Source organism: Bacillus rossius, chromosome 2 (genome assembly GCF_032445375.1).
Source record: "Bacillus rossius redtenbacheri isolate Brsri chromosome 2, Brsri_v3, whole genome shotgun sequence".
Classification (NCBI taxonomy): domain Eukaryota; kingdom Metazoa; phylum Arthropoda; class Insecta; order Phasmatodea; family Bacillidae; genus Bacillus; species Bacillus rossius.
The window spans coordinates 113,720,895-113,743,535 of record NC_086331.1 but is presented as its reverse complement, the minus strand read 5'-3'; the positions used below and the strand labels follow the sequence as shown (position 1 = coordinate 113,743,535).

Below are 22,641 nucleotides of genomic sequence, written 5' to 3'. Positions count from 1 at the left end.
GAATGTCGGCAAACACAAGCGCCTCGCAGTATGGGCACTAGGTGATGTGCCATCCACAGTTTTCTAACATCAAGGCTCAGACCAGTGTAGCATTCACTCTCGAAGAGACTGGAGTTAGAGCTTTATCTTGGTGAGTAAATATTTTAAATAATTATTTTTTAATGATGGGCAGCAATATTTTTCTTGTGCATATAATATTTGTACATGTTTTCTGCAATATTTTGATAGCGAGTGCTTCTGTTTGGCACCATCAACAATTATGTACCTGACAAGTCAGTAGTTAATATTGCAATCAGGCTCGCTACAGGCGCGTAGGAAGCAAATATTTAATGGGGGGGGGGGGGGGGGGTAAAGGAGAGTATCATTATAAGTGGTGGATTTAACAAAGGGGGTGTCCGGGGATTCTCCCCCGGTAGAAAAGAAACTTGTATTCTAAGGAGCAAAATGGTGCTATTTAAGCATCTTTCGTACATAAAAATAGAATGTACTACTAGCAGAAATTTTAACTTTTTTTAATAACAAATTTACTTAAGGCTCGGCATCACAAAACAGTGTTCACTTTACAGTTTTCGCCTCGTAGAATTCTTTTTAAAGGCAATTTGTTTAATTTTCCCACTGCACAGAGTACATAAATTACAAGCACCTTCAAATTTAGTCCCCAGATATCATCAAGTTATCTAGAGCTGTATAAAAGGCAAAGATGTATTTATAATTACAAATATGTTTCACTAATTGCATCATAATTACATGACGGTGGTTGAAGATTAATATTTGTAGTGTGAGATAATATATTTTGCCAACTATCCATAGCTATAGTTACATTTTCTTAATATGTGCTAACAAACAATGCAATAATCAAAACAAGCTATAATCAAATATTTAAGTGAGGCTGAGCCTTTAGTAAACAATTTAACAAAGACGTCATTATCCCACTCATTGCCCACTCTTAAGTAAATTAATTTGAATATCAGGACAGGAGAACTCTTAATGTTACACACCTTTAATTAAATATTCTTAGATGATGCCAATATTCAGAATGTATTGACACAAGCATATGGTGTACGTAGTCTCCACTGAATATTACTTTAAAACGTGACAGAAAATCTGCTTTACCATTAATAAATCTGAAAATCTAAATATATTATGAGTTATATGACAATATAACACATTAAAATTGATAAAGTCAAATCACAATATAACAAAACTCGGAATAGCGAGCGGTTCGACATAGCATTTAAAATTTAAAAAAGTCACCAAAAATTAAATTTTCGAAAAATGCAGTTCAACTTTGAAAAAATAAAAATTAAAGATGGAAAAAAGCTTTTCGCAATAACACTCATATCATTTTATTCAGGAAAGTCGAAATTTTATTTTGGTATTAAAAATTTAAAAAGTCAATATTTTAATTTCTTTACTGTCAAACTCCCATTAAGAATAAGTTTAAGGGCCCTGACACACGAGCGACCGAGTCGCGCGACTGAGACGCGCGACTCGGTCGCCGGGAAATCGCTTGCCATAAGATAGCATGGGCGTGGGTGAGAACCTGGCACACGGGCGACTGAGCGCGTCTCCATCGCGCGTCTGTCGCCAGCAGACGCGAATCCCCGCGACAGATCGCGGCGACCAGTCGTGCGGGAGCCTTGCACACGGGCGACTTTTAGCCGCGCGTCCGAGCGACTGTCGGTCAGTATCTGGTTGTATGTGCTGGCGAGGAAGATGGCGTTCGATTGTGACCGTTTTATAATCGAAATAGAATCAAGGCCAGCTATTTGGGATTCCAGATGTGATGAGTATGCTAACAAATGCAAAAAGGGAAAGGCATGGGAAGAGGTGTGCGATATGTTCGTTGAGAACTTCAAAGCCATGGATAGCGTCCATAAAAATAAAGCAGGTAAGTGTAATTTATAAATATAAGTGGTTAGTGGTGATCTGAATATTTCGTGCAGCCCTGCATTCACTTTATTTGTTTCAAATGTATTATAAACATAATTGTTCTACGTGAAGCCTATTTACTAGACAGAGTATTGCAATAATTTTATAAAACTTATAAAACGAATATAATATTTTTTTTCATTATTCCTTTATAGAAACGTTACTACGTTTTTAAATGATTTACAATCGTGAAGATTACTGTTCAAAATATTTACATTATTGTCGAAACTGTTTGGATGTGCCCGCTGCATTTTCGTATCGGGTGTTCTCTTCAAACGTCCGTTTAAGTATTCATATTACCACGAACCACCTGATATTGGCAATAATTACAACACATGTGAAATATTGTATAGTTAATATATCTCTTAACAACAAACAGGTGTGAAATTTTAACAGTTCGTGTTATTCTTCCCTCATAAAATACAAAACCACTGTGCATGCATGTGAGTCATTGCCAATGTAAATAAATTAGCTATTAATGGAAGGGTTTGTTTTCAAATTACATTGCAGTATTTTGCTTCTACGCGGAATTCATTGTAACTTACGCTTATGTCTAATGTTTACGATAAACATAGAAATACAAGTAAAATACGATATAATATTGTTACGAACGTGGGAACGATAGGGTTCGAAAGGATAGCCCCTTTTTTTAATTAATTATCACTATTTTTATTGGTGCTACTATTTACAGTTTTATTTACAAGTTATCCTGGCTTGATATAGGCTCGAAATAAAGAAAGTCTCTCTCAGTCCGTCACAGTCTTACCGCAGCCACAGATCGCCGTAAAGTGTCCGCCGATGTCACACAGGGCACTTGCTGGCTTCGCCGATGTTATACACTCTCTTCCCAGAAGTCGCCCGGTCTTCGCCGCCTCGTCGCACAGGTCTTCGCCTCTCCACACTGCGCCAGACGCGCCACACAATTATCTGCTCTGATGCAACCGCCCCCTGCTGATATAGAGGTCGGCCTTACATTTAGAACCTTCGAGATGCTCTTTGACATTGCGCAACTAGGGACGTCCAGGATTACGTGCTGGGGCCGGCGACGATGTCGGAGAACATTCAAGAACCGTTCCATTGACCGACCAGGTGCAGCCAGGTCATTAGCGCAGGCAGGGCGAGGGTGAAGGGGGGGCAGGCAGGCCGCGTGTCATCAAGATAAAGATAAGGCACGCGCGGCGCTAATCTGTTTCCGAGAAGAGCATCGCTCCGTCCCCACTGCGACTGGGCTTGCACGTAACAATATAATTAAAAGTAGCGTAACAACTAACATAATTCCAAAGTGAACACATTTTCGCATACGGAAATTTTGTTTTCTCTATATTTTGTTTATGCCACAAAATTCACCATGGCTACTGTCCAATGTAACGGTTATACGGTTATAACTATTACGTTGTTGAATGTGACACCTCTATAAAAGTTAAATTTCACTAGTATTGTTCACTCTTCAAAGCAAAAAATATTGCCATGGCACTGACCCTTGTTCACTAGAAAAGTAATCGGAAAACTTTTCTCGGATTGTTAAAGCTGATCGTGTATTTCCTGGTCGTGTAAGCGGCTCCCCTTCATCTAGTCCCACGACGTTCAGAGTGCTGTCAAATTCAACACCATCCCTTTCTCTAACAAAATTGTGTAAAATACAACATGCTTTCACTATAGTTTCTGCGTTTTCAATTTTCACGTCCAATGGCCTGTGAAAGATACGCCACTTATTTGTAAGTATGCCGAAAGTGCATTCGATGTAACGTCTGGCTCGTGACAGCCTGTAGTTAAATATTTTCTTTTTTTGAGTAAGATTTTTCCCACCATAAGGCCTCTGCATGTGAGTTGAAAGAGCAAATGCTTCGTCACCTACGAAGGTAAAGGGAAGTGGCTCTCCATTTTCAACTATTGGCCTATCACTTGGGATGTTCAACGTATTATCCTTCATCTTCTGAAACAGCTCACTGTTTTTATATATTGCTGAGTCTGATGATTTTCCATAAGAACCAACATCAACAAATAAAAACCTATAATTAGAGTCGCATAATGCTAACAACACCATGGAAAAATATTTCTTGTAGGAAAAATAGGTTGACCCACTTTTAGCAGGTTGAATAAGCCTTACATGCTTGCCATCTATTGCTCCTAAACAGTTTGGGAAATTTGCACGTGTTCCAAAACCGTCAGCAATCTTCAGCCAGTCCTCTTGCATTAACTGCGGGAAACATGCTTCATGTAAAAGCCGCCATATTGTTTCACACACTTCAATAACAATCTTGCGACATGTGGAAATTCCACAACGGAATGTGTAATGCAATTCTGTGAACGAACATCCTGTAGCAAGGTACCTGCAAAAAAAAAAAAAAAAACAAACACACACACACACTAAAAATATGCACCTTACATTATTGTTTTTTTTTTTTTTCAGCTGCAGATCTGCAACGGAAATGGAAGAATCTACGTGACTGTTTCAGAAGAGAACTGGCTAAACAGAGGAATTGTAAATCAGGTTCTGCAGCAGATGGCAGGAAACAATATATATATTTCCAGCAGTTAACTTTCCTATTGCCAGTATGCGACACCAAACCTACAACAGAAGAATCTCCAGACTTGCACACGCAAGCCACACCCGCAGCAGCTACATCTACGGCACCTACTTCTCTTAAAAGAAAAAAACCGTCACCAGAAACAGAAGAACTTGAGCTACTTCAGTCGCTTAGAAGAAATATGGAAAAACGACATGCAGGTAGAGAAGAAGAAGACAGTGACAGGCATTTCTTGTTGAGTCTTTTGCCGTACTTCAAACGTCTGCCAGACGATATGAAACTTGAAGTTCAAAGCGACTTTTTAAACACCTTAAGAAGGTACAATCAGGTGTCAATTTCTGGTCATCGATGTCCTTCTCAGACTTCTGTCTACCCTCATTCTTCTCCATCAGTGATCACAGGCTCATCATTTGTTTCGCTTCCATACCCTAGTAGTAATACAAGTACCTCTGGAGTACGCAACCAACAATTTACACCCACCATCAGTCAGTCTTACAACTACGGGTCTCATTCAACTTCAGAAACATCGCAGTTAATGAGTCAACCCCAGCAGCCGCTGCAATGCCACGCCTTATCACCAATGTCACCAGCAGCTTCCTCATCAGTATCTCTCCAGTCTGATACGTCAAGTATTTGTGAAGACTATTTTAACTGATACCTAATAAATTATAAGACATGTGACCTTCATGGAAAGAGCAGTTTCAGTGAATAACAAATAAATATGTTATCTAACAATTTTCTTCTAAATTTATGAAAGAATTTATTTTCGTGTGCAAAACGATAAACATTTATGTGTTGGATCTTTGAGACAATATCGTGTCACGTAATAATAAATGTTACTTATTTGGGGTATGTTCAGAAAATGTTTTTTTTTTAATAATATGATAATAAATGCTTCAACTATACCCTTAAAATACATGTAACTGTCTAATTAAATTATAATTTCAGCCGTAGCCAAACACATTTCACTCCTGTGTTCCTTGTACAACTATGAAATGAACTATTTGTCTGCTTATACAAGTGTACCCACCTTAATGTAATTGCAAGTCTCTCTTCAGCAGGGATACTTCTTCTCATACTTGTGTCAACTTTTTCAATGTGAATTTTCAGTACATCCAGAAGATCCGAGAAAGTACTCCGAGACATTCTGAAATAGTTAAAATATTTCGAATTGTCTTCTTTTAGCTCACTCATAATCGTATAAAACTGGCCCCTTGCTAAGCGGTCTGCAGTTATTGGGTGCATCCATAGTACACGTTGCCTGCGACGACGCCGGCGCCGACGGCAACGACGCCTTAGGACAATGCCAAGAACTGTTTCTTCGTCGGTGTCCATATTCACAGTGAAGAGTGTGTCGCGTGAACCTGGCACACGAGCGTCTCGGTCGCGCGGCTGAGTCGCTCTACTCGGTCGCTTGGACGCTCGACTGCAGTCGCGCGTCTCAGTCGCGCGACCGAGACGCTCGTGTGCCAGGGCCCTTAAATGCGAACCCCACAGAATAGGCCAGTGAAGATGCTTATAAATAACTGCAAATCTGCTTGATAAATTCTTGTTCAATGATTTGTAGATTCAAAGAAAAATTTTTATTACTCGGAATAATCACGAGCGACGAGCGGAAAAAAATAATGTACCGACATACTAAACTTTAATGTTAAATAGGTATATTAGATATGGTTTTCGGGATCATGTAAAAATTCGTCTCAGTCTAAAGTGCTCAAAAGTAATACCTGCGTTAAAGGAATCCAACTCTTCTTTAGGATCTTTGTCTTCACAGGCATTACAGCCTAATGTGCACTGTTTTTAGGCGGTGATTGTCATGAACTGCAGGACTGTGCAGAACGGTTGTTGAAAAAGTTGATGCTTTTCTGAGTTATTGTACGCCGCAAAAAATAAAATACTGTTATAAATTTTCTCCTTAAACCCTAAATGTTTTTCATCACTGCCATTCCGCACTACTCACTCACGATACTACAGATAAATAAGTTTATTTTAAACAGTTCTGTAGTACGGCTCACAAAGTTTCTTGGACTTAAAAGCAAGACGTACAGCTGTTGAATGATGACTGATGTGCTCTGCACGTCAGGTCGTTACCGTTTGGTAGAAACGAGGCGGGGTGAATGCAAGGGTCTGATGGTCAGGTAGACAAGGGTTGACAAAACGGAGCGTAAGCTACTGCAACGAGCGAAAACATTTACTGGTCTTATATCCCACAATATTTCCGCTATCAGCACTGTGAAACGTGAATATTTAGAAGAAAACAAGAACAGTTGCCGTATTTATTGTGCCTGTACACTTATCGAAAAATCTTAATTTATTTAAAGAATAAAATAACGCACATACAACAAAATCCCACAAAACCACTTAGCATTGCAAATGAAGACAATGCCTCTTGTTCATCTGATGCAATGGCCGGGCAAAACCATCACTTTGCCCGGCCATGAAATGTTATGGCCGGGCAGTCGCCTGGGTCGCCCCCCCCCCGGTTCCTACGCGCCTGGGCTCGCATACAGAAAGTATCCATCTTGTCAACCCAGCCCTTGGAAATATTTGGGAAGCCAAGCATTAGTTTTCTGGTGATTTTTTGCTAAGTTGCTTTGAAAATGGCGGCAGAAATGTAAATTTTATTACATGTTTTTTTCCTCAGAAGCCACATTCACATCTTTAACTAAGAAAACATAATGGCTGAAAAATCCTTGAAGATGAACATACTTTATTACTTGTTGCAAGAGACAGCTAGAAACCATTTAATGACAGTATTTATTTATTTTATTTTACATATCGTTCAACCCAATTTCCAGGGTATGATACATTAGAAAAATATAATAAATAAGAAGTATAATAACGAACACAAAATAAAATATTACATTATGCTTACACTTGCAATAAAATCATAATGTTATGTGAAACTATAGGAATTAATAAAAGAAATAAAATATGCACAATAAAAAAAAGAATTGATTAGGTGAAACTATATGAAATAATAAAATAAAATTATGCATATATTATATACATCCACGATAGTAAAGCATACATTTATACTTTGATTTATATTATCCTACAATCTTTAATATACATACTTTTTTACCTTCAGAAATTTTTCAATATCTTTGAAAGAATAGAACAACAATTTTTGTGCTAGTTTTTGCAACTCTTTTGCAAAGATTTTTTTTGTTGTTTGTTTTTAACTTGTGGTAAACTTGTCATTGTGGGAAAATTTACAGATTTCAAAGCTAGTGTGTTAATCGTAACCATGGGCGTAGATCCTGGGGGGGCCAGGGGGGCCCGGGCCCCCCTGGAATTAATGGGCCCCTCCTTCGTGATTTTAAAGTTAATGGTGTACACAACATATATATATTATTTATATATATATTTATATATATTTATATATATATTATTATTCAGGGCCGGAACTAAGGGGGGGCATGGGGGGCATGTGCCCCGGGCGGCAAATATCAGGGGGCGGAAAAATATGAAAAAAGGTTCACTAAAACAAAATGAAACTAGTCATTAAAAAAAGTTTTGAAAGTGTACATATCGCAACCAATAAGTTAGCCAAGAAATTAAGAAATTCTATTTAACTTGATTATGCATAATTTATAAATATATTCGTACTTCAAATGCGTTACTTCACTCTAAGAAACAAGTATTACCATAATTCGTGGTCTGGAGTGAGTAAAACCACTGCGATGAGAGCTGGCATCTCAAGGACCCGTTGCGCGGGTGATCACTTGGCTGAGCAAGATGTAGCCCTTTCTCTGATAAATACCCTCATTTTTCCAGCCCCTACTGTCGCACCTGTGTTTTCGTACCGTGTGCGTCTCTGCCTGAGGACGGGAGCAGATAGCAGTTCCCGAAACGTCGCTTGTTTCTGTTTTGGAAAAACTAATGTGTTTGTTTCGTCTTTTCGTTTTGTCGTGTTTTCGTCTCGTTTCAACCATTGTGCTGAATTTTTTTGGGTTCAATATTTTTGTGTCGTCATCATTTGTGGGCTTTTTTCGTTCTCTTAGTACATTTTTCTTTGTTTTTATTTGTTTGTTGACCATATTCCTGTTACGGAATATTTTGTGGTGTTTATATCCTGTTGACAACAGCAATTTTTTGCTTAATTTGTGCTTTTTGTCTTTTGGTTATTTTTACATATTTATTTATTTTATTTTTTAGTTTTCTTCTACAGAAAAAGTGCTTAGCAATGGCGTATGTCAAAAAAACTTACATCAAGTAATGTTGGAAGTCATTGACAGATTAATTATGGAACTGAGTAACAGGTTTAAGGCTTTGGAGAACATTAACAATAAGTTTGGATTTTTAAGTGGTGTTCAAATTCATAAAATGGAAGTAGAAGATTTAAATTCAAAGCAGCAGAATTAGGAAACACAGTGCCGATCTTAACAAAGAAGAATTCGTATTTGAAATTGAAAGTTTTAAGCACCATGCATTATCAGTAGACTATGAATTAAAATATACTACAGCATCAACAATGTTGAGCCTTATATACAAAAATAAACTGGAGGAGGCACATCCTAACATTACTACTGCTCTGAGAATGTTTCTCACCCTTCCAGTTACAATTGCGTCAGGTGAATGAAGTTTTAGTAAACTTAAACTTATTAAAAGCTATTTGAGAAGCAGGATGGGCCAGCAGAGATTAACAAATCTAAGTATTATATCTATTAAACACATACGAGCTGCTTTGATCAGTTTTAATGATATTAACAACCCTTTTGCAGCTAATGCTCGAAAAATTAAATTTTGAACTGAATTTCTTTGTATAGTTATCAATAATATATTATAGCCTACTTAATTCAGAATCACATGTTCCTTATGTAATTTTAGTACTTAATAAACTTATTGGTAAGACATTAATTTTCACTGTTGTGCAAACAATAAACAATAGTTTGATAACAGTCTACTTCATTATAATAAAAAATGTAATTGTATTAGTTTTCCAATTAGTGTACTTGATAAATAAAAGTTCTCAATTATGTATAAGTGAATGGTATCATTTCAACCACCGCTTCTAACGAAAAAGGGTATTTTATAATGTTGGTAAGGAGGGGGCTGGAAATTAAGCTTTGCCCCCCCTAACGAATCTGCTAGTTCCGGCCCTGTTATTATTTACAACGACGACAGACACTTTTACATGCTTTACATTCCTACCTTCGAGTTCCGTAGTTATTTTCCCCTACCCCTTCTGCGAAAGCCATGGTATGGAGTTTTCCAGTGAGAACTTTGAAACCCTTAATTCCCAGAAACCGTTCATTCCAAAGGACGAAGCTAGGGTAGGGTTCCGTTAGCTTTTCCTCCCCATTGTTACCCACACTACCTTGTCATCTGAAACGACAGTATTATAGGTTTCAGGTAGTCTGTTTTTAAAGTGGTTTTGCTCTCGTGTGCCCCAGTCTTCTGCTTTCTTGGCAAACATCAACATGGATAAGTTCGTGACGCGGAAGAAATAAAAAACATAATCTGATTCTCACCTGGTAAGCTTGATTGTTTTATAAGTAGTGACTATTATTTAGGTAATATATGGGTGTATCCGAATACTGGCCTAATGGATCCCTTAGCTAAGGGATCCACTAAAAGTGCATCGTAGTGGACGCGGCCATCTTTGTGTTGAATCCGAATTCTCACAAGGGATGCCGATGCATCCCTTCACGCATCCACTAATTCGATATATCTAGGGATGCGACACTCGCATCCACTAACGCGTCCCCACATCCATTAGCTTCGGAATCGGGTTTTATTTTGTTTGTGTATAATATTACTTCAGATTTTCAGCATATTTGTTTAAAACATTATAAGCGAAAGTGATAACTTAAACAGAGACAAATGAAGACGTTAATAAATATAATAAAAATACGAATTTAAACTTAAAGTATAATTCAAAACTCATAAGTATTTTTAAAGTTTACAATTTATAAAATGTATTTTATTTGGATCGCTAACATCTATAACATACACGTTACATTATTTTTTAATTGGTAGGTATTAATTATTTACGTTTTGCTGAATATTCGTAGATATTCCTACACAAAATGGCTGCGTGAACATTAGTACGACTGACAGTCAACAGGTGGTGCTAGTAGTAAAAGTATTCGGATACTATCCATCCATTAGAAATGCGTCCTCTACATTGTGGCTGCATTTGCTAAGGGATGTAGGGATGTGTGTGCTAAGGACGCATCCCTATGTATTCGGATACAGCCTATATTTTATTTAAGTGATTATGTAACGTTATTTTTTCCAGTAAATAAACAACTTAATACTTTAACAGTAATTATAGCAGAATTTAGTTTATTTACGAACTGAAACTTATATACCATTTTCTGGAATTTTTTAGCTCATCTCCATTCTGTAAGGCTAGCTGCTCTGTACGTTACATGTGAATATACATGGAATAATTTTTTTCCTCGTCAATATGGAATTTAAAATCACTCCCCTTTTATTATCAAACGATAATTTTCACAATTCATGGCCGATAATCACTTTATAACATTTGTTATTTGATAACTGCAACACTGCACGAGTAAACAGAAGTAAGAGTGAGAAAGAAGTATTTAAACGTTACACATCCGTATTTAAGTTAATAAGGAAGCAAACGCGTCTCTTTAATAACTAATCAAGCGGCATATTTTAACTAAATAATTCACTGCCAAAATACTGATTATACTAAATATAAGCCGAGAAATGTATGTGGTTCAATTAGCTGTAGGATAAATTTCATAGTTCTATCTCCGAGATTTTTCATTTGTGTCATTAAGTTTTTTTTCTTTTTTACCTGGTTGATGCCTTTACTAAATAAAATAGTCTTTAAGGGTTTTAATATGATTCGATCGTTCATTTGATGTTGATCCGTTTATTAGCTTTGGCGCTTTGGGTTTTTAGGGCGCAGTGTTATAGCGGCAACAGAAATACATTTGTGAAATTTTATTCTGTTTTCACGTTTGTTGTATGGGAGCCCCCCTTAAATATTTGTTTTATTTTAATTTAATCATTTATTTTTAAATTGAAATTAGAATAAACAATTTTGGAAAATGGTAATGTATGGGTGGGGTGTTATCTATTTGCATTATATTCACGTATATTATTTTTATAGATTTTTTCATGGATATTTTATGTATTTCGGTTAGCAAATTATTCAAACATGTTTGAGAGATCACTTCTAAAGTCATTAATTAATAATTACTAAAACATATGTTGCTCTGCTTTATTGTTAATATCACTTACGTAAAAATAAAGTGTATAACATACGAGCTTAATATTCAGAGAAGACTTGTTTCGGTTGACCTCTAGCGCAAAATTCTTAAATTAAATTCACGGGCCCCCCCTGGAAATCCTACAGATTTGCGCCCATGATCGTAACCATGGACGCCACCATTGGGGCATGTGGACCTGGCTATCAGCTCCCTCTTGTGGCCGTTTCGTAGCCTGTGTAGGGAGCTAAGCTCGAATTCCCCTGTAGTCTGTTGTAGTCTATCCTGTCTGCTCACTTTCAGCGGCGGCCACACGATTCTTACCTTTGGATGATCGTCGGTGGGCTCTTAAGGCATCCCACACTTCTTAAGACTCGGTACAATGTGAACACATGGTCACACAACAGAATACTCATAGTTGCAGTCAAAATTATATTTTCTTCGCACAAAAATGCTGCAAGAAGTTCTCTCCCTCTTAAAATACTGAATAAAACTGCCAACGACAATAGAATCAACTTACGACGGACCAGGACACCCCGTTACCTGGTCTAGAACTTAATGATACCATGAAATTTGAAATGTCTGGTTGCGAACTTAAATAATTAATTAAAACACTCGGCCGCCTGGAGCAGGCATCAAAAACACAATAAATCTTTAAATTTAAGTTATTTGTTGAAGGGTAACAGAATGAAAAAAAAATTGTCAATGATAAAAAAGGTAAAAAGAAAAGTTCACTTATATCTATTTGTTAGGATAGTCATTATGAAAATTAAAAAAAGAGAATGCATGTTTGATTTTAGTTGACTTAAATTTTCTAACACTTGTGGCTATTCTTTCGAACAGGGTCATTATGAAAACAAAATAAGAGAGCAACCCATACTTATAATTCATTAAAGTTAATTGTTTTGTTTATTAGGTACTTGATTCTTATTATAAGCTAATTAAAAATGTTATGTTATACAAAGTCGTTCATTTTGTCGCTGTTCAACAAATTACTTAAAATAAAGGTTTTTTTTTTTTACTTTTTAGTTAACTCTACAATGAAAGCATTTCAATTCTACAATAAAAGCAAGTTTTTTAGTCTTAATTAAATTAAATTTCTTAAATTTTTAATTCATATTGAATTAAATTCCTCGAAATGCACCACAAAACAAATTTTCAGAGTCCCGAATATTTCAGGGGCAATTGATCCTCCACACACGAATCCCAACCGAGAGGATCCGATGGTGTCCCAAGACCTCGGAAGTACGTCAAAATAAAAAAATCTGGGGAATATAATAATTCCTGTGCAATTTGTTGTGTCCGCTGGTTTTTTTGGTTTTTGTAGCTGGGTAGGGGGGGAGGGGGGGGGGAGGACGCGGCTTTGCTTGTGGTAACTTCAGGGTATTGCTGATATTGCACCACTGTCAGACATTTTTATGAATAATTCCAATACTGTTAACTAAAAAAATCACATTGAATTCAGATATGTTTAATATTTAACTCATAACATAACTATATAAGGTTAAACTTGGTAATGTTGTAAAAATTACCTCCAGAATCAACACATAGTGTCCCGTCTGAGGCAAGGGTCTACATGGATGGAATGAGGCTAACACTCATAGGAACTGGCTGCCGTATCCAAGGATAATGCATGAGAGAAGATGAGATGGGATATGAATTGGTGCAGGAAACAGGAGTACCCCGAGAATACCTCCAGGCCATGGCATCGTCCGTCACATTTCCCACTTGCGAAAATCCATGTTCGACTCCGCTGGGAAACGGAACCCGGTGGCTTGATTTTTCCGGGGGAGGGGGGGGGGGTTGGGGTATTTATGTTCTAACCACTTGACCACTACACCTCTTACTGTAATATTGATTAAAAGGAATGATTAATTTTACATTTATTTAAAGTACATCGATTTAACTCTAGTTTTAGTTTTAGCACACTTATCACTTTTTTATTTTCTGAAATAGCCTATTTTAAAATTTGTGAAACACACATGTTTGTATTTAACTTTAATTTATATTTTGTCATCTCTGACACACTTATATTAAATTTTATTATATGCACCAAATGATTATAATTAAACTTCCCCATTTTTTACTTCATTATACACACCTACATTATTTGAAGATTTTTTGAAACACATCTTAATTTGAAATCTGTAATAATGGTATAAATTTCGTTATTATACTTGCGAGTAGATTAATAGTTATTCTTAGTACATACTAATAAATCAAATATTCAGACGAAAAAATTTCCTCCCACTCGATTAGATCCGTTACAAGTTTTTTGCAAAGTTTTCATGGTTTTCAGTTCTAGGTGAGATTTTAAAAACCACTGCTACTGTTAAAACTTAGCGAAAAACTAAAAAGCTATCGATCTAAGTGCAACTTTTAATTTGAAAATAGAATAAAATAATATTTTAAAAAACGAAAAAAAAAATGTTTGCATTGTTTTATGATCTGAAAAAAAATCAAAGTCTTCAAATTTAAGTGATTGGTTTAAAAGCGACAGAATGAATTTTTTTAATAAGTTTAAAATAATAATCAACTAACAAAGAAACCAAATAATTTCAATTAAAAAAGCGTGAGGTGCTGGAGATAAGTTGACCTAAGTTTTCTATCACTCACTAATGTCTATTCGTTTTACCACTATTGGCTATTTTTTTAAAACAGTCATTATGAAAATTAAAGAAGATCCCACTCTTTTCTTTCATTAAAATTAATTGTGTTTGTGTATTACTTGTTTCTTATTTTAAGCTTATTAAAAAAATTACTTTATACAGAGTCGTAGTTCATTCTATCGCTTTTGAACAAATTACTTAAAATAAAAGATTATATTTTTATTACATTTTAGTTAATGGAACAATGAAAGCGTTTTTTTTTTAGTTTATAAACTATAATTTTATTTTTTTATTTTTCAGTTCATATTGAATGGAATTTTTTATAAATTCCTCGAAATGCACCACAAAATCAATTTTCCGAATCCCGAAAATTTCGTGGGCAATTATTGACCACCACCATAACCGTGGCCACTCTCCCCCCCCCCCCCCCCCCCCCCCCCCACGGAGTGTCCGATGGTGACCAGAGCCTCGGAAGCAAGTCAAAATCAACGTACTTCAGTTGTTCAGACTTTCGAAAAATCTGGGTCAAATAAACTCCCCTATTGGAGTGTTGATTGTTGAAGAGAACCGAATCCCGAGCACATTTTACATCGTGCCCCAGCCTCTTGGATCGGAAACATTCCAAATCGAAAGAGAATCTATTTTTGAAATTTTAGAAATTTTGGGTGTTGTCCTTTTGACGAAGGCAGGGGGGAGGGCAGTCTACCACCAACGAATTTCCCACCATGCCCCGGCCTCATGGATACACAAAAAGCATGATTATTGCAAATAGCTCGAAAGTAGTGTTTTTTTGTCCATAGCTCAAAGTAGCGGTTTTATTCACCCCAATGACCCTTCTACCCTCTCTCTTCAGGTTATAGTCATAAAGTTACTGTATTGTAATACGGATTACATATAAGTACTTAAAAAGTTTCAAATCGATATGACAAAATATAGGTAAGTAGGTTAAAATCGACTTTCAAGATTTGATTACATATTTACAAGTGAAGCTAAAAAAAAGTATGTTAAAAAGATATCGCCTCGTTTGTAATTCTTTATAGAACATAAATTTTAAATACATTTCACACTATGTTTGTTTCAACACAAACTAATCTTTTATTTATTCAAGCTGCTCTCGTTTTATAGAGAGATAAAATATGTACAACGTTTTGAGTCTATTCATAAATTTTTAAACATATAATGTTGCATACAAATCGGCCGAGAAGATTTTGCGTGATGCTCGAACAAAGCTGTGACGGACGCTTGAAGCCATAACACGTTTCAAATTTCAGGCAATGCCATCTACTGAGGAAATACAAAACTAAACTGTTATTAGCCCCGTTAGTTCGCTAGTCGCTGCGGACGGGTCTCACCGAGGAGAAGGATAGGAATTAACTATGCAAAAATGTGATATTTATGTTATATATCCGGCTCCCATCATCCTAGCGATATAAAATGTATACCAGTGTTTAAGTCAAGAAATAAGCTTTTAAACACAAAACGTTTCATCAAAATTGGTCCAGTAGTTTTTGCGCGTTGCTCGATTAAACAAACGGACAATACAGTTTTATAATAGTATAGAAGACTACTATAAGCATTCCCTATCTTGAGATTTCGCATTGACCACAACTAATAGGTCTCTACTCAAAACGTAAAAATGGCCATAATTGGTGGGTCCCTACTCAAAACGTAATGCGTTTTTGGACTATTAATTTTTGAATTATAAAGGGAATATGTTTCACGCAACTGAGCGAAAGTATTGGTTACGTGTTTGTTAGCGATGTACAGGCAGCCAAGAAACCAGTGGTGCAACCAAGTGGTTGTAGTCACCGCTCACACTCATGCCCAGCTGATTAGCGTCTCGTTGGCACACCGACGAGTTAGCAGCACACCTCTAAAGAGGAGACAAATCACTCTGCAACGAGCGTAGGCGAACGCCGTATTGGTTAAAGTTAGCTGGCCAGGGGATTCCGTTCCTTTCAACTGTAGAAACCTTAGGTATTAGCATTCGTAGGATTCTGTAGAGAGGTGGCACAGCCTCTGCAACCAGTACTTTTCTTTCACGTTCCTACTTCTGAAACTTCCATAACGCAAAACAAGTTCCGAGTTCCGAGAAGCAGTTCAATTTAGGAGAAGATTATTACCATTGCTCACTGGTTTCAAGAATTGTTCAAAGTGTCTCAAACAACAGTATTAGCGGCTGCGCCTCAGTATGCTGAGGGACCTCCTGTCAAGATGCGCAACTGGACGTGGACTCAGGTAATCTAGAACCCAATCACTGTTTGTAATTCTTTAGTCTCGATATGGTTACATCCTAACGGATTGCATACAATCGGACTACGTATCTTTTACACATATTAAAAGATGAAAAGTAAAAAAAATACCCCTGCATTTTTTTCCAAAGAGAAGCTTCAAGCGTGCCAGTTCTGGACTAGGGAACGATGCCATTATTTAGTAAGTATTCTATTAACAGAATAAAAAAATGAAAATAAATGAAGTAATTGTCAAGTTTACATTTTAGTTAGAATATTTATGTTGTTGTGTAGACTGGTTTTATGTAACTCTCAATTTCTCCATTCATCACAAACTTAACTCTTTTTGGGGGGCCAAATTTACTTTTAAAACTGGTCAGAAATTAAAATTTAGAGTACACTCTAATTAATATCATTACATTTTTACAAATAATTCTAAAATGATTTGGTAGGTACCTATTATGCTAGACAACGAAAAAAAAATTTGATATGAAATTTGGCATGTAATAAATTAACGGAAACTTAATGTTCATTAATAAATTAATGCACTCATATAAAAACATAAAAATTCTAAGAAAAATATGAAAAATGCATGCTATACAATCTTCATAAACGCACAAAAACAATAACACTTTTATGAGAACATTGTAGCTTCTGAACAATGTCTACCATTATTTTAGTCTCTTCCTATGTTCTATGTAGCCATATGAAGAATATGTTCTCATAGCAGTTTTGGAAAATTTGCTGCTGATTTAATATATGACTTTTATCATTGTTTTATATAGAAATGTGCGACAGTTTTTAAAAATCTTTGTATTATTTATTATTGATTGTGTCGAATATGTGCACTCATTATGCTGTGTTATACTAAGATACCAATTTAAATATTTCGTAAGAATAATTATGAGATCTTTTTAGTTTTTCTCATAAAAATCGACAGTTTATTGTTATTAATTAAATCTGAGTTTTCTCAAGAACTAAAGAAAATATGCAAGTATTAATTGGTAACTTTTGAATTGCATAGATATATTTGTCTGCTCTTATCTTCAGTTCTTGTGGTAAGGTTTTAAAGTTTGTCCCGACGGTGAAATAGACTGATATTCTTCCCCAAACTTACATTCATTCATTTATTCCAACATTTTCCATAAAAACTAAATATGATGGGATCAGTTCTCATCGTAAGTAGTATTTTAGCCTGAGCGATATCAGTTAACAATGTTCCAGGCCATAATATGCTTATAGTTTTTTGGCTCATTGGTAGAATCAGTATTTTGTCCAGATATCAGCATTTTTTTACGAAACGCTTGAATATTTTTCATAATTATTTTTTATGATTTTATTAGTACTGCGCGTATAGGTTATTTTCATTTAAGACTAATTGCAATGGAGGCAAATCGTGAAAAGAGATAGTAGGCAAACTAAGCTCTGATGTTAATTAAGCACGATGAGCACAAACAAGTAATTGCCACAACGTTGCATTCTGTGAGGGCTAACCGAGATAATTAATGTAGAGTTACCTGATTTAATAACAAGCATTAGATTTATTTATTTTATGCTGTACCACTGTTTACGTAAAGTCTATGATGCTGCATCACGAATAATAACGGCTAATTCATGATGGTGTACGTCAACTTTACCTGCAGATACTTGACGCGTGCCGTAAGAAACGATATCACTTGGCCGTCAACAATCACCCAAAATTAATATAAATATAATTAATACCCGAAGCCTAAGTTCACTTTTCTTGCAGTATTTTGCACCAATAAAACTTTCCTACTAGGAGTGAAAAACCAGTTGTTTAGCTGTTTAACGTAATGTAATTTTAAGTTCTCAGCTCTAAGTATAGTTACGATCTTCAACGGCCGTGATCTCTAAAGCGTCATGCTCTTGGGACGAAGGCCACGGGTTTGATTCAGGCATGACAAATTGACGAGCATCGAGTCAGAAACCAGGTGGTTTGGACTCTACTGTAATCTTTAAGTCTCGGTACCTTAATGCTCTGTTTGAAACCGCCCGTCGAGAACACTACATTCAAAATCGGAATGTAGTTGATTTTACACTATATGCCATTCTTTTCTATGTTGCATTTTCAAACCTTCATTTTATATGCGAAACTGTCAACAAATTATGATACTATAAATTACTTCAAGATATAATAACTATCAGAAATACTCAGGGAAAAAATGACTATTACTAACACAATTCATGACACCTAAATGACTAATCTGCGTCAAAGAAACTGCTTTGAAATTTTACTTAGTTTTCAGCAATGATTTATTTTTGTTCACTAAAGTATTAAAATATTTTTACCGAACAGCTACATAATTCGTGGTGGTTGTATAAATTCATTCAATTAAACATAGCCCATACGCTCAGTGCGCGGTCCTTTCTCCATTATTTACAAAAAAATTTTGTTTTCAGCTCCATCTTCACAGACGTATTGCAGCCACGGGAAACACAATCAACCATAAAACTAATTAATGTTTTCAATTTATTTTGTCGTAACGAACAATCAGCCGAAGTTTTCCGGTCGAATTCAGACCCACCCTTTTTAAATATAAATAGTAATTAAGGCGATATATTGTATTAGAAAATTACTTTGTTATATCTTAACTCCAACATTCTTATGAAACTTTAAATGACCATCGAAATGAATGATTTTCTTACCTGATAGCGATATAATTTTCAGACATAATTTAAAAGGATTTTCTTTATTTTCGAGCCGACAATACAATAAACTAATATTCAAATAATATAAAAAAATTAAATTTAATGTAAAACTAAAAATAATAAGTAGCATACTTGGGAACACAATACAAAACCACATAAATATCCGAAAAAAATGGTATTTGGAAAAATTGTTTGTTTTTTTTTTTACAAAAATTAGTTCAAAAGCTAAAAATTTCCTGATAGGTACATCATTCACATTATATTCTCATTCGGTTGCACTATAGTCAATATTGTCACCAATGTGGGGTCATGACCATAATTTCTGGGATAAATGTCTGGATTATAAGTGATAAATTAAAATTTTTTGAAATATTAATTGGAATATTATTGGTATGTTGGTAAAAATGCTCAGTTATTTTAAACTTAAATTCTCATACGAAATAAGGAATATAAATATTTTAAAATTAAAACACATAAAGTTAATTAAAAGGACTGAAAACAGTACTTTATTTATAGATTTATGTACAAAAATAAAAATTATTGCAATTAAATTACCCATTTACTTTTACGTGTACATTGATGGTATACTTAGAGATCTTGGCTAGTGCTCGGGGTTAAGTTTTGTTTGGAAGGTCTGTTTTACTGAGGAGCACTGTGGCTTTAGCGTTAGGTTCTCTGGTGAATTTTGTGCCCAGGACTCAGGGTTGTATATTCATTTTAATGCCAGCCCTTATTTAAGTAAAGGAAAATTATTACAATTAAGAAAATTGGTGATTTTACAGCGGGAAATTTGAGTTATGTGAGTCCTATTCTTGTAAAAAAATACATAGACACCCTAAACATAGCTCTCTGTCTGTGATCAATGGATTTGTAATTTTTCTGGCGATATTGATTTCTTATAATTGTGAAAAGCAAAGCTTACATTCTACCAACAACAAATCAGACATTGTAGTTATATATTCTCAAAGAGGTGAAAGTAGGGAAAATGGCACCGCCAGAACAAATAATCTTTCCAACTATGGCATGAGTGTGATATCACATTTATGGTATTTTCTGAGAAGATGCATTAGCCAGTTGGTAGATGTGATGGAGTCTGTCCAAAAAAGGAGGGTATATGATGTCACCTGAGGCATAATTTTGCATGGAAACGTTGAGTAACTTAACTTGCTCTGAAACTCGGAGAAATTGAGTATATTGACCAGGAAAATCAGCACTTTTTTTCATGCCCGGATTCTGAACACAATTTGTGATGACTTATAGAGTGCAGAAAGTTTCTGTTCAACAAGTAAAGTGACTAAAACTGACTGTGCTCCTGTTGGCTTTTGGCAAAGCAATATGATGGAGCCTTGCCATATTGTGCACGATTTCTAGATTGTAGTTCTATGACTAGTGCATCTTTCATGGCATAATCCTGTTGGAGCTTGTATTGTTACGGCAAGGGCATATTTACCATTGATCAAAAGCTGTATATGAGGCACCTATTATAAAATTCATAGCTATACCTGAAGAATAAATTTGATTTCCAATTGTGTTGGGAATGGAAATCCCTTCGCAACGTGCTGCTGGCAAAATGGGTTTAAAGTATTAATCATGCCTCAGCAATTTTTCCCTATTTTTTTTTATGAAAAGACAAGTGGTGTGTAGATTATAATTTAATATTTTGTGTATTACTGAGTAACATGTAAGGGCTCTAGAGAATCACATCTAATACACATGTGTTAAAATCGATGCCGATGTTAACTATAAGCCCTTGGCATGAACTTTTGTGTCTAAAATGGATAGGAGTTTAGAAGAATTTCAGATAAAATGATTAGTGAAGCATTCCCTAAATTACCAGAGATGTAAAATGTTTCAATTATACCGGAGGAAGAAAAAAATAATGTAAGATTTATATAGCGTTAATAAATGCAATGGGTGCTAGCTTTGATAGAATCTTTAGCCAAAGCGTGCTTTTTTGAAGGTCTGGATAATGACAGAGCCCAGACCTAAGCCAGGATTCGACGTGAGTAGGTTCTCAGTGCAGGCGGAAAAATAACAGTACCTATTTAAAAATAAAACGCACAAAAAATATGAAATCATAAATACTTTTACAAATGTAAATTTTAAACAGTACCACGCTTAAAATTCTCATTTTAAATTTAAGTGTGAAATTTAGTAATTAATTTTGATTATCGTAATCATATAATCATGAGATAAAGGAATGTTCAAACTTTATCAGCCCTTCTCTTGCTTGCTGTGGATTTTCTAGGAGAGATGGCATAGATCAAAAGTCATTGTTCTTACGAAATGTGATGCTACATTTTAGTGATATAAATATATTTTACCTGATGTCCCGGGACATCAGTTCAGATCACTCGCCTCGCCCCAAGGTGATGAGGTTGGGAACGTGGCTGACGTTGCCGCGGGAAGATGGCTTTTCTCGGGTTTCTCCCATTTCACCCTCTCATTCATTCCGCCAATGCTCCATTATCATCTCGTAGGATTACAGCAGACGCATCTACGTCGCGATCCGTGGACGAAACTGCTTCTCTAAACCTTCTGATTCTGCTACCACCAGTCCTGGGATTCAATAAGAGAGTTTCATATAACTTTATGTTCAATTATTTGTATGAAGACAGCCTAAGACAATTTTAATGAAAATGTTTTAGTTATTTTCAAGGCTAAACATTATTAAATTAATTTTTTTTCCAAAACAGGTATTTACCACCCTGACAGTGTCCATGTGTTCCATGATGATCGGATTCGTAACTGGATACACTTCGCCTGCCTTAATGTCCATGACAACTTCCGAACATTATCTTCCACTGTCAAGACAAGAGGTAAGACATCTGCAAAATTTCCTTTATACAATTATTGAAATAAAATTGTGACAAATATTTCACTAAGTATGATTCTTTAACTGAATCATACACAATACCCAGGTAGGCAACAATTCACAGACGCAAGGGAGCAAGAAGATTGTAAACCCCATGTCTCCACATGAAGCATGAAAATAAAATGCAAAACCAACTCCAGTTCCATGTAATTATATTAAGTATGCATTTCAAATTATTAAAAAGCGTTGAAATAAATCTTCAGCTACTGTAACTAACGGTTTAGAATGCTCAGTTTTACATTCAAGCTACATAATACACGATTCATGTCAATTTAAGTGAGCAAAAGAACATCCTAATGTTAAAATTGCTGCTACCTGAATGATTTTTGGTACATCACAAAAAAAAATTAGAAATTTGTGGGACATGCGAAAACTTTAAGTATCCTTAAAGAAGCCTTTCACTTGGTAAAAATAAAGTTAACGAGAAAATTCAAACTGAAAACGAAAAGGAAATGCGTTCAACAAAAGCATATTTAATTATTGGAAATACAATGTTACCGCATTATGTACCAGGGACATAGCCTGGATAAAGAGGAAAGGAAAAAAAAAGGCGATGTTTTTTTTTGCACTTCACTTTTCAGTGTTCGGTATTTGAAGTGCGAA

General features: G+C 35.5%; 2 protein-coding genes across 2 annotated transcripts in view; both read left to right on the top strand.

Annotated features, from left to right (window-relative positions):
* The first annotated feature begins 1,453 nt into the window (after positions 1 to 1,453).
* Positions 1,454 to 5,115, top strand: LOC134528960 (uncharacterized). Its single transcript, XM_063362627.1, has 2 exons — positions 1,454 to 1,891; positions 4,343 to 5,115. Exons 1-2 carry the CDS (start codon positions 1,717 to 1,719, stop codon positions 5,113 to 5,115), a joined length of 948 nt encoding a protein of 315 aa, XP_063218697.1. The 5' UTR covers positions 1,454 to 1,716.
* Positions 5,116 to 16,146: 11,031 nt separating this feature from the next.
* LOC134529635 (facilitated trehalose transporter Tret1-like) overlaps positions 16,147 to 22,641 on the top strand; it is a 42,263-nt gene continuing 35,768 nt past the window's right edge. Inside the window, exons 1-2 of the mRNA XM_063363939.1 lie at positions 16,147 to 16,500; positions 21,860 to 21,982. Coding sequence (XP_063220009.1) covers positions 16,477 to 16,500; positions 21,860 to 21,982 — 147 coding nt within the window. The 5' untranslated portion in view covers positions 16,147 to 16,476. The remainder of the gene's footprint in view (positions 16,501 to 21,859; positions 21,983 to 22,641) is intronic.